Source organism: Lithobates pipiens, unplaced genomic scaffold (genome assembly GCF_037356315.1).
Source record: "Lithobates pipiens isolate NorthernLeopardFrog02 unplaced genomic scaffold, aLitPip1_a1.2 Scaffold_10, whole genome shotgun sequence".
Classification (NCBI taxonomy): Eukaryota; Metazoa; Chordata; class Amphibia; order Anura; family Ranidae; genus Lithobates; species Lithobates pipiens.
This window is the reverse complement of record NW_027507686.1, coordinates 232,526,968-232,540,879: the sequence shown is the minus strand read 5'-3', so window position 1 is coordinate 232,540,879 and position 13,912 is coordinate 232,526,968. Positions and strand designations below refer to the sequence as shown.

General features: G+C 43.8%; 1 protein-coding gene across 3 annotated transcripts in view; it reads right to left on the bottom strand.

Annotated features, from left to right (window-relative positions):
* LDLRAD3 (low density lipoprotein receptor class A domain containing 3) overlaps nt 1–13,697 on the bottom strand; it is a 249,087-nt gene extending 235,390 nt beyond the window's left edge. For 2 of the 3 annotated variants that reach the window (XM_077463022.1, XM_077463030.1), the window contains exon 1: nt 9,025–9,210. In XM_077463022.1, coding sequence (XP_077319148.1) covers nt 9,025–9,058 — 34 coding nt within the window. In that variant the 5' untranslated portion in view covers nt 9,059–9,210. Of the gene's footprint in view, nt 1–9,024; nt 9,211–13,549 lie in introns of those variants that run through there. The other variant, XM_077463040.1, reaches the window with a different exon arrangement.
* Between the last annotated feature and the right edge of the window lie 215 nt (nt 13,698–13,912).

The window sequence follows — 13,912 nt, the reverse complement described above, 5'->3', positions numbered from 1 at the left end:
AGCTTACAATCTAATAGGGTGGGGCAGGTGGTACAAACGTTTATAACTGTGGGGAATGAGCTGATGGAAGTGGTAGGAGATTCGTTGAAGGCGTGATGGGCTTCCCTGAAGAGATGAGTTTTCAGAGATCGCCTGAAGGTAGCAAGAGTAGGGGATAGCCGGACCGGCAGAGGTAGCAAGTTCCAGAGGATGGGAGAGGCTCTGGAGGAATCCTGGAGACGAGTGTGGGAGGAGGAGACAAGAGCTTGAGAGTAGGAGGTCCTGAGAAGAATGGAGGGGACGATCTGGGTGATATTTGGAGACAAGATTGGAGATGTAGCTCGGGGCAGAGTTGTGAATGGCTTTGCATGTTAGTATTTCGAATTTAATTCGCGGGGTGATTGGGAGCCAGTGTAGGGATCTGAGAAGAGGGTTGGCAGACACTGAGCGGTTGGTAAGGTGGATAAGTCTGGCAGCAGCATTCATGATAGAAACGGGCCCAGGACTGATATAAACATCAGTCCTGGGCCCATGTAGGTGTCCAAATGGGTTAGGTTAATTGCACATTTGGGCCTAAAGATTACATAAAACTCCCCAAAATATCACATGTACATTATATTACCAAAAGCAAGGTCTATAGAGAAATGGATGAGCGAGTTTGCAGTGGAGGAACTTGATTAACCCGCACAGAGTCCTGACCTCAACCTGATAGAACACCTTTGAAATAAATTTGAGCGGAGACTGCGAGCCAGAGCTGCACGATTGCGGCTAAAATGAGAATCACAATTTTTTTTTTGCTTAGAAGATAGATCGCGGTTCTCTCGCGATTCTTGTGGCGTAACATCATCTTTCACATTACAACAAAAGAAAAAAAAAAATTGGGCTGACGTTACTGTTTTTTTTTTTTTTTTTATTCATTGAAGTGACTGAAGTATCATTAGCAGTAATAAGCATGGATTCATGAAGAATCGTTCTTGCCAACCCAATCTATTAACCTTCTATGAGGAGGTGAGTTGCCATCTAGATAAAGGAAGGCCCGTAGACGTGATGTATCTGGATTTTGCAAAAGCATTTGACACAGTTCCCCATAAACGTTTACTGTACAAAATAAGGTCCGTTGGCATGGACCATAGGGTGAGTACATGGATTGAAATCTGGCTACAAGGGCGAGTTCAGAGGGTGGTATAAATGGGGAGTACTCGGAATGGTCAGGGGTGGGTAGTGGGGTCCCCCAGGGTTCTGGGCTGGGACCAATCCTATTTAATGTGTTCATAAATGACCTGGAGGATGGGCTTGCAGATGATACTAAGCTAAGCAGGACAATAACTCCTCCGCAGGATGTGGAAATCTTGCAAAAAGATCTGAACAAATTAATGGGGTGGGCAACTACATGACAAATGAGATTCAATGTAGAAAAATGTAAAATAATGCATTTGGGTGGCAAAAATATGAATGCAATCTATACACTGGGGGGAGAACCTCTGGGGGAATCTAGGATGGAAAATAACCTGGGGGGTCCTAGTAGATGATAGGCTCAGCAATGCCAAGCTGCTGCTAACAAAGCAAACAGAATATTGCCATAAAAAATTGGATCAACTCCAGAGATAAAAGGATAATTCTCCCGCTCTACAAGACTCTGGTCCGGCCGCACCTGGAGTATACTGTCCAGTTCTGGGCACCAGTCCTCAGGAAGGATGTACTGGAAAGGGAGTGAGAACAAAGAAGGGCAACAAAGCTAATAAAGGGTCTGGAGGATATTAGTTATGAGGAAAGGATGTGAGCTCTGAACTTATTCTCTCTGGAGAAGAGACGCTTGAGAGAGGATATGATTTCAATTTACAAATACCGTACTGGTGACCCCACAATAGGGATAAAACTTTTTTTGTGGAAGGGAGTTTAACAAGACCCGTGGGCAGTCATTAAAATGAAAAGAAAAGAGGTTTAACCTTAAACCACTTAGAGGGTTCTTTACTGTAAGAGCGGCAAGGATGTGGAATTCCCTTCCACAGATTGTGGTCTTAGCGGGGGGCATGAATAATTTCAAAAAACTATCAGATAAGCACCTGAACGACCGCAACATACAGGGATATACAATGTAATACTGACATATAATCACACACATTGGTTGGACTTGATGGACTTTTTTCAACCTCACCTACTATGTAACTATGTAAGTGTATTTTTTTTTCCCCAAAAATTGCATTTGAAAGACCGCTGGGCAAATACAGTGTGGCATAAAATATTGCAGCAAGTGCCATTTTATTCCCTGGGGTCTCTGCTAAAATATATATATAATGTTTGGGGGTTCCAAGTAATTTTCTAGCAAAAAAATATTGGTTTTAAACTTAAGAAGTGTCAGAAAAATATTTAGGCCCCTGTCACAGGGGACGGATCCGTAATGATCCACCCCGTGATGATCGGCTTGCTCAGTGGGGATCGCTCCGTTTATCCCCGTTGAGCCGGCGGATGGCACGCGGTGCAGGGACTGCCCCGTCAGCTCTCCGCTCTCCTCTATGGGGGATCAGATGAACACGGACCGTCTGTCCATGTTCATCCGATCCGCTCTGCAGACATATAGAAAAATAGAATAGAAATCGGACCACAGCGGAGACGGACGATATGTTCATCCGCAGACACCCACTATCCCATAGGGATGCATGTATTTTTCTTCACACAGAAGTGTATCTCTTTGATCTAAGAAGAAGAGTTAGTTACAATGTTTCATATTAAAGACTTGGCAGACAGACAGGATGTTTTCCTTTCAGAGCTGAGTGAGCAGATAAGTCTCTCCACTTGTTATATGAAAGAATCAGCAAACTCTGCAATAGAGATCGTCAGAGGGGTTGAATCAAGATCACGATTTTTTAACAATTAATTGTGCAGCTCTACTGCAAGCCAGGCCTTCTCGTCCAACATCAGTGCCTGACCCCACAAATGCGCTTCTGGAAGAATGGTCAAACATTCCCATAGACACACTCCTAAACCTTGTGGACGGCCTTCCCAGAAGAGATGAAGCTGTCATTGCTGCAAAGGGTGGACCAACTCAATATTGAACCCTACGGACTAAGCCCACGTACACATGGTCGGAGATTTTGCCAACCAAATCCGTCGGATTTTGTCCGTCGGATTTAGTCTGACGGATTGTGTCCGAAACTGTTGCATACACACGGTCGGGCCAAGTTGTCTGATTTAGCGGTTGCCAAGAACGCGGTGACGTAATTTCGTTACGATGGGACTACATTCAGGCTAGTAGCCAATAGCTTTGATGTAGGAATTTGATCTGAGCATGCGTGGCACTTGGTTCGATCAAAATTCGCTACACATGATCGGATTAGGTCCGACCGGCCCAGTTGGTCGGGAAATATTTCCAACATGTTGGAAAATTGGGTCCGACGGAGATTCGGATGGAATCAGTCCGATGCATACCACACACAGTCGGATTATCTGACGACACGGTCCGATAAGACGCATTCCGACGGATTCTCCGACCGTGTGTACGCGGCATTAGACTGGGATGCCAGTGAAGTTCATGTGCGTGTAGAGGCAGATGTCCAAATACTTTTGACAATATAGTGTACATCAGTCCTGGGCCCATATAGCTGTCCAAGGTTATGTCAAATGCACATTTCGGCCTAAAGGGTACATAACACCTCTCAAAATATATTTTCTGAAAGCAGAGACCCTGGAGAATAAAAAAAATAAAAATAAAAGTAGTAGTGGAGTGATGTGAATGTACAATATATATGTAAAACACTGCGTAAATTGACAGTGCTATACAAGTACCTATAATAATAATAATAATAAAGATGATATCACCACTATTCCTATATATATCCGATAACAGATCAGGAAGCAGTCATTCAGCTGAGTACCTCTGAGCTCACCCTTCCCCACCACCTAACACAGCCTTTGTCAACCAAGGTTCTGGGGAACTCGAGTCCCTCCAGAGGTTGTTAGAGGTTCCTCAAGAAATTAGAAAATTCTGCCCTTCAGATAACCACTGATGGATCAGAACCATGGATCTCTTTTATCTATCTGTAAGGGAGGCGTTCTTCCCACTGACCACTAATGGAAGTCACAGTCTTACCACTAACCACCAACGTAAGGAACATTCTTCCCACTGATCACCAACATATGGAACATTCTTCCCACTGATCGCCAACATATGGAACATTCTTCTCACTGGTCACCAACGTAAGGAACATTCTTCTCACTGGTCACCAACGTAAGGAACATTCTTCCCACTGACCACCAACGTAAGGAACATTCTTCCCACTGACCACCAACGTAAGGAACATTCTTCCCACTGGTCACCAACGTAAGGAACATTCTTCCCACTGACCACCAACGTAAGGAACATTCTTCCCACTGGTCACCAACGTAAGGAACATTCTTCCCACTGACCACCAACGTAAGGAACATTCTTCCCACTCACTACCAACCTAAGGAACATTCTTCCCACTGACCACCAATGTAAGGAACATTCTTCCCACTCACTACCAACGTAAGAAACATTCTTCCCACTCACTACCAACGTAAGAAACATTCTTCCCACTCACTACCAACGTAAGGAACATTCTTCCCACTGGTCACCAACGTAAGGAACATTCTTCCCACTCACTACCAACGTAAGAAACATTCTTCCCACTCACTACCAACGTAAGGAACATTCTTCCCACTGGTCACCAACGTAAGGAACATTCTTCCCACTGACCACCAACGTAAGGAACATTCTTCCCACTGACCACCAACGTAAGGAACATTCTTCCCACTGACCACCAACGTAAGGAACATTCTTCCCACTGACCACCAACGTAAGGAACATTCTTCTCACTGGTCACCAACGTAAGGAACATTCTTCCCACTGACCACCAACGTAAGGAACATTCTTCCCACTGACCACCAACGTAAGGAACATTCTTCCCACTGGTCACCAACGTAAGGAACATTCTTTCCACTGGTCACCAACGTAAGGAACATTCTTTCCACTGGTCACCAACGTAAGGAACATTCTTCCCACTGACCACCAACGTAAGGAACATTCTTCCCACTCACTACCAACCTAAGGAACATTCTTCCCACTGACCACCAATGTAAGGAACATTCTTCCCACTCACTACCAACATAAGAAACAAACATTCTTCCCACTCACTACCAACGTAAGAAACATTCTTCCCACTCACTACCAACGTAAGGAACATTCTTCCCACTGGTCACCAACGTAAGGAACATTCTTTCCACTGACCACCAACGTAAGGAACATTCTTCCCACTCACTACCAACGTAAAGAACATTCTTCCCACTCACTACCAACGTAAGGAACATTCTTCCAACTGGTCACCAACGTAAGGAACATTCTTTCCACTGACCACCAACGTAAGGAACATTCTTCCCACTGGTCACCAACGTAAAGAACATTCTTCCCACTCACTACCAACGTAAGGAACATTCTTCCCACTGGTCACCAACGTAAGGAACATTCTTTCCACTGACCACCAACGTAAGGAACATTCTTCCCACTGGTCACCAACGTAAAGAACATTCTTCCCACTGGTCACCAAGGTAAAGAACATTCTTCCCACTCACTACCAACGTAAGGAACATTCTTCCCACTGGTCACCAACGTAAAGAACATTCTTCCCACTCACTACCAATGTAAGGAACATTCTTCCCACTGGTCACCAACGTAAAGAACATTCTTCCCACTCACTACCAATGTAAGGAACATTCTTCCCACTGGTCACCAACGTAAAGAACATTCTTCCCACTCACTACCAACGTAAGGAACATTCTTCCCACTGGTCACCAACGTAAGGATGATCACCAACGTAAGGAACATTCTTCTCACTGACCACCAAAGTGAGAGAACACTGTAGTACTTCACTATCTGTATTCTTTTGAAATTAATGAAAATAAACAATGTGTTGTATAGCAGAGCTCCGAGTCTCACATTTGCGAGGTACAACACATTCTTTCTTCTTATTTCACAACTTAAAGTGGTTGTAAACCCTTACAAACCACTTTGACCTACAGGTAAGCCTAGATTAAGGCTTACCTGTAGGTCCAAGCAATATCTCCTAAACCTATATGGTTTAGGAGATATTTGCCCGAAAAACGGGCACCGCTGTCTACGGCGCATGCGCCGTAGACAGCGGCGCGCAGGCGCACTGAGCGCGGCATTTCCAAGAATGGAGCTGCCGCGCGTGTCGACTCCTGTGACGTCATCGCGGCTTCACCGAATGACAGCGGCGAAGCTGCGAGACGCCACCAGCAAGATGGATGCGGCGGACTACAGGGGACAGCGGTGACTTCGCTGGCTCCTGTGTCAGGTAAGTGACACATAATGGACTACTATGCGATGCATAGTAGCCCATTATGCTTTACCTTTGCAGGGAATGAAAGAGGAAGTAAACTCATCAGGGTTTACTTCCTCTTTAACCCGACACCAATGTAACACAAGCAATAGATATTTATTAGTAGATGTTCCCTGCGACCGGAAAGTTTCTTTAAGGGTTCCTCCGTGGCTGAGAAAGGCCGGCCTAGTGTGACCTCACCTAGAATCCTGGGGGCTTGCTGGTCTCTCCTTGACGTGTACAGTACCCTCCTCCTCGGCCTATAACCTGCTCCAATACTCGCCATGTCTCTGCAGCCAGTGACCCCCCATAGGTTTGAATGAGGTTGTATTCTGATGCCAGAGATGCCAGGAGTGCGGTACCAATTACAGCCATGGGAAGTCACTGCGCATGAACCAACCGCGCCAGAGAAGACTTCAAGCCAGAAGATGCAAACGCTAAGGAGGTCATGAAGAGGGAGGAAGGCACCTGAGTGGTGGTAGGGCACAAAGGTTGAATGGGGGGGGGGGGGGCAATAATAGGTTTCTAATCACATTTAGGGTCAGGATGGAGTAAAAAAATAAATAAATAAATAAATAAAAACAAAGTAGGCCGTCACTGAAACAAACCAAATATAAGACACGGGTCCGAAACTGAGCAGATTCCGCCGAGGGTGGAGAGTGGAGACCACAGCAATGTTTGCCTCATCATATAGTCAATGGGGGCCCGTGTAGATTTCCACACTTTACACATATATGATCGTTTTCTGATACATTTACACACCATGTGACACACAGTATTGTATTTATATTCTGTACCAACAATAAGAATGTACAACCAGGACCCCAACGTCACATCTACAACCATCAATCACCCACCCACAGCACTGATAGAGGATGGGGGGACTCCGATCTTACATGGGGGGGTCACTGCCTGTGCAGCCAATGGGTTCTTTGTCACAATGAAGGGAAGGGAAGTATGTGAGGGTGAGGATGAAGGGAAGGGAAGATGAAGGGAAGGATGCGAGGATGAAGGGAAGGGAAGGATGCGAGGAGGAAGGGAAGGATGCGAGGAGGAAGGGAAGGATGCGAGGAGGAAGGGAAGCAAAGGATGCATGCGAGGATGAAGGGACGGGAAGTATGCGAGGATGAAGGGACGGGAAGTATGCGAGGATGAAGGGACGGGAAGTATGCGAGGATGAAGGGACGGGAAGTATGCGAGGATGAAGGGACGTATGCGAGGATGAAGGGACGTATGCGAGGATGAAGGGACGTATGCGAGGATGAAGGGACGTATGCGAGGATGAAGGGACGTATGCGAGGATGAAGGGACGTATGCGAGGATGAAGGGACGTATGCGAGGATGAAGGGACGTATTCGAGGATGAAGGGACGTATTCGAGGATGAAGGGACGTATGCGAGGATGAAGGGACGTATGCGAGGATGAAGGGACGTATGCGAGGATGAAGGGACGTATGCGAGGATGAAGGGACATATGCGAGGATGAAGGGACACATGCGAGGATGAAGGGACATATGCGAGGATGAAGGGACATATGCGAGGATGAAGGGACACATGCGAGGATGAAGGGACATATGCGAGGATGAAGGGACATATGCGAGGATGAAGGGACATATGCGAGGATGAAGGGACATATGCGAGGATGAAGGGACACATGCGAGGATGAAGGGACACATGCGAGGATGAAGGGACACATGCGAGGATGAAGGGACATATGCGAGGATGAAGGGACATATGCGAGGATGAAGGGACACATGCGAGGATGAAGGGACATATGCGAGGATGAAGGGACACATGCGAGGATGAAGGGACATATGCGAGGATGAAGGGACATATGCGAGGATGAAGGGACATATGCGAGGATGAAGGGACACATGCGAGGATGAAGGGACACATGCGAGGATGAAGGGACATATGCGAGGATGAAGGGACACATGCGAGGATGAAGGGACACATGCGAGGATGAAGGGACACATGCGAGGATGAAGGGACACATGCGAGGATGAAGGGACACATGCGAGGATGAAGGGACACATGCGAGGATGAAGGGACACATGCGAGGATGAAGGGACACATGCGAGGATGAAGGGACACATGCGAGGATGAAGGGACACATGCGAGGATGAAGGGACACATGCGAGGATGAAGGGACACATGCGAGGATGAAGGGACATATGCGAGGATGAAGGGACATATGCGAGGATGAAGGGACATATGCGAGGATGAAGGGACACATGCGAGGATGAAGGGACACATGCGAGGATGAAGGGACACATGCGAGGATGAAGGGACATATGCGAGGATGAAGGGACATATGCGAGGATGAAGGGACACATGCGAGGATGAAGGTAAGGGTTGGTTGGGGGTGAAGGGAAGGGTTGGGGCACCAATGACATGAAAAGTAGTTATACATCAGAACCTAGTGGTGATGAGAGGTGAGGGGAGGTGATGAGAGGTGAGGAGAGGGGAGAGGGGAGATGAGATGTCCCCCATAGAATGTATGGAGGAGGATGTGATGGTGAGGGGAGGAGGGGTGATGAAGGTAAACATTCCCCCAGCAGGCTGGTGAGGGCCCCGGTGTGCACCCCGGGGGCCCCGAGTGACCCCAGACAGAGGAGGGCGGGACCAGCCCGGTGACACGTGACCCGCCCCGTGTACAGTGACAGTCCGGCGCCGAGCGGTCCGGTACTCACCCACACAGCCCAGCAGGAGGTAGAGGAGCCACATATCCCGGAGCACCGCCACAGCCCCGATCCGAGTCACCGTGCCCGGCCACACTCCTCTCCGATCACTGCAACCGCCCGGGACACCGCATCCCCCCCGTCTATGTGTGTGTGACCCGGAGACTCCGTGCCAGTACCGGGCATGCGCACCGAGCTCCGCCCACCGACCCGCCCCCTCCACACTGAGAGCTCAGCGTGTGCCCGACACCGATCACCCCCCGTACCGATCCACATCCGTCTACACCGAGCTCCACGGGTCCCTGATACTGACGAGTGTTGGTTACCTACAATGATCCGTTCCCCCCACTCAGCTAAAAGAGTTTATAAATATACACCCCTCCCATATACTGTATATATTCTACACCCCCATATATATATATATATATATATGTATATATATATATATATATATATATATTGTACACCCCTCATAAATACATATTATGCACCCCTATATATATATATATATATATATATATATATATATATATATATATATATATATATATATATATGTGCACTATATACAGTATCTCACAGAAGTAAGTACACCCCTCACATTTTTTTATAAATATTTTATTCTATCTTTTCATGTGACAACACTGAAGAAATGACACTTGTCTACAATGTAAAGTAGTGAGTGTACAGCTTGTATAACAGTGTAAATTTTCTGTCCCCTCAAAATAACTCAACACACAGCCATTAATGTCTAAACCGCTGGCAACAAAAGTGAGTACACCCCTAAGTGAAAATGTCTAAATTGGGCCCAATTAGCCATTTTCCCTCACCGGTGTCATGTCACTCATCAGTGTTACAAGGTCTCAGGTGTGAATGGGGAGCAGGTGTGTTAAATTTGGTGTTATCACTCTCACTCTCTCATACTGGTCACTGGAAGTTCAACATGGCACCTCATGGCAAAGAACTCTCAGGATCTTAAAAAAAGAATTGTTGCTCTACATAAAGATGGCCTAGGCTATAAGAAGATTGCCAAGACCCTGAAACTGAGCTGCAGCACGGTGGTCAAGACCATACAGCGGTTTAACAGGACAGGTTCCACTCAGAACAGACCTCGCCATGGTCGAACAAAGAAGTTGAGTGCACATGCTCAGCATCATATCCAGAGGTTGTCTTTGGGAAATAGACGTATGAGTGCTGCCAGCATTGCTGCAGAGGTTGAAGGGGTGGGGGGTCAGCCTGTCAGTACTCAGACCATACGCCGCACACTGCATCAAATTGGTCTGCATGACTGTCATCCCAGAAGGAAGCCTCTTCTAAAGATGGTGCACAAGACAGCCCACAAACAGTTTGCTAAAGTCAAGCAGACTAAGGACATGGATTACTGGAACCATGTTCTGTTGTCTGATGAGACCAAGATAAACCTATTTGGTTCAGATGGTGTCCGGCGTGTGTGGCGGCAACCAGGTGAGGAGTACAAAGACAAGTGTGTCTTGCCTACAGTCAAGCATGGTGGTGGGAGTGTCATGGTCTGGGGCTGCATGAGTGCTGCCGGCACTGGGGAGCTACAGATCATTGAGGGAACCATGAATGCCAACATGTACTGTGACATACTGAAGCAGAGCATGATCCCCTCCCTTTGAAGACTGGGCCGCAGGGCAGTATTCTAACATGATAACGACCCCAAACACATCTCCAAGATGACCACTGCCTTGCTAAAGAAGCTGAGGGTAAAGGTGATGGACTGGCCAAGCATGTCTCCAGACCTAAACCCTATTGAGCATCTGAGGGGCATCCTCAAACAGAAGGTGGAGGAGCACAAGGTCTCTAACATTCACCAGCTCTGTGATGTCATCATGGAGGAGTGGAAGAGGACTCCAGTGGCAACCTGTGAAGCTCTGGTGACCTCCATGCCCCAGAGGGTTAAAGTGGTTGTAAACCCTTACAAACCACTTTGACCTACAGGTAAGCCTAGATTAAGGCTTACCTGTAGGTCCAAGAAATATCTCCTAAACCTATATGGTTTAGGAGATATTTGCCCGAAAATGGGCACCGCTGTCTACGGCGCATGCGCCGTAGACAGCGGCGCGCAGGCGCACTGAGCGCAGCATTCTCACCGACGGAGCTGCCGGCGCGTGTCGGCTCCCGTGCGCATGCGCGGGAGTGATGTTATCGCGGCTTCGCCGAATGACAGCGGCGGAGCTGCGAGACCCCACCAAGAAGATGGATGCGCCGGACTACAGGGGACAGCGGCGACTTCGCTGGCTCCTGTGTCAGGTAAGTGACACATAATGGACTACTATGTGATGCATAGTAGTTCATTATGCTTTGCCTTTGCAGGGAATGAAAGAGGAAGTAAACTCATCAGGGTTTACATCCTCTTTAAGGCAGTGCTGGAAAATAATGGTGGCCACAGAAAATATTGACATTTTGGGCACGATTTGGACATTTTCAGTTAGGGGTGTACTCACTTGCTTTGTTTAGACATTAATGGCTGTGTGTTGAGTTACTTTGAGGGGACAACAGATTTACACTGTTATACAAGCTGTACACTCACTACATTACATTGTAGCAAAGTGTCATTTCTTCAGTGTTGTCACATGAAAAGATAGAAGAAAATATTTACAAAAACGCGAGGAGTCACTTAACAATGGACCGTGTCTGTAATGTGCTTTGGAATGGCCATTTGTCGTCTCCAGTGGGAAAGGGTGACAACGCAGTAGAACAATTATGCCACTTTGTCACCCTATTACAGGAAGTGCCTGAACAAGGACCTCTAATGTAGGATCGTCGGGTATTATTTGAATTAAACTTTCAAATGTAAAAAAATTTTTTTTAAAAAACTTTTTGGATTAAAAGGAATGGGTTGACTTCTCTTGGATCTTATAGGTTGGATATAGTTGAATGCACAATACTGCAGTATACAATAGTATTTATGCCTCATTCACACAAGAAGTCAGAAACCGCCTAGTTCAGTGTGGTACGATTTTCCATATGGGTCAGGGACCTCTTTTGCGTGTTTCTCACATGTAGTATTTATTTTTTATGGTTTTTTTTCTAAATACATTTTATTCTTTTTATTTATTTATTTTGTAAATACAGTATTTATTTTTTCTATTTATTTTCTAAATACACTATTTTCTAAATACGTTATTTATTTATTTACATTATTTTGTAAATACATTATTTATTTTGTTTTCTAAACACGTTTTGTTTTTTTCTAAATACATTTTATTCTTTTATTTATTTATTTTCTAAATACACTATAATACACTATTTATTTTCTAAATATATTATTTGTTAACGTTATTTTGTAAATGTGTTATTTATTTGTTTTTCTAAATACATTTTTATTCTTTTTTTTATAAACACATTATTTATTTTCTAAATACATTTTATTCTTTTTTTAATTTATTTTCTAAATACATATTTTTTTCCTAAATACATTTTTTCTTTTTTTTTTATCTATTTTCTAAATACATAATTTATGTATATTTTTTATTTTTTTCTAAATACATTTTATTTATTTTTTCTTCTAAATACATATTTATTTTTCTAAATACAATTTTATTCTTTTTTTTTAAATTAATTTTCTAAATACACTATTTATTTATTTTCTAAATACATTATTTACTTACGTTATTTTGCAAATACGTTATTTATTTTCTAAATACATTTTTTTTTTTCTAAATACATATTTTCTTTCTAAATATAATTTTATCCTTTTATTTATTTTCTAAATACATTATTTATGTATTTTTTTTATTTTCTCAATACATATTTCTTTTTCTAAATATAATTTTTTTTTTAATTTGTTTTCTAAATACACTATTTATTTTCTAAATACATTTTTTTTATCTATTTACGTTATTTTGTAAATACATTATTTATTTGTTTTCTAAACACATTTTGTTCTTTTTTATTTTTTCTAAATACATTTTTATTATTTTTTTTTTCTAAATGCATTACTTATTTATTTTCTAAATACAATTTCATTCTTTTTTTATTATTTTTTTTCTGAATACACCATTTATGTATTTTTTAAATGTATTTTCTAAATACATTTTATTTTTTTATTATTATTTATTTTCTAAATACATTTTTCTTCTTTTTTTATGTTCCAAATATGAATTGTATTTTTTTTTTCCCCCAGTGAAATTAGTAGGCTGCCCTATACACAGCGCACTGAAATGCACGCACTCCTTCACATGGTCTGAACAGCGCCTTAGACAGGTCATGTGATAGGCAGACAGATCATGTGATCATACAGCAGGCCCCCCCCCGCCCTCCCCATAGCATTCTGCAAGGAGCACATTTATAATTTATAGAGTCCATGGTTCAGTATCTGCAGATCAGAAGCAGGTTAGAGTTTGTTGAAATCCTTGCAATGTATATAACTGAACAGTTTACTTTTTTTTTTTCCTTGCCAGAATTTGTTTCACTTTAGCTAAAGAAAGAAAATATTGGCATAAACATTCCGCAGACCGCGCTCTTTGATGTTTACGATGTTTACTGTCCAAAGCAGGAAAAAACACTTTACCGCTTTCCCGTATAGTCAGGGATCACATCCCAGCAACCACTGTTTCTTTTCAGAAGCCGTTTCTCCAAAGATTGATTCGATTGTTTGGCAAATGGAAGGTTTGATGATCGCGCCGACTCCTTCCTCGGGCTCTTTGCTTGCATGCATGAAAACAAAACAAGTGAGCCTGACAACAAAGGAGACCTGCGTGGAAAAAAAATAAAAATAAAAAATATTCCGCAAGGAGATTCTGTTCATTGAGAGGAAACTCTGGGTTTGTTACATCGAACTGATACATACTATTTATTTTCCTAATTTAAGTTTTTAAAATGTATTTTCTAATTCATTTATTTATTTATTTATTTATTTTCTAAATACAATTTT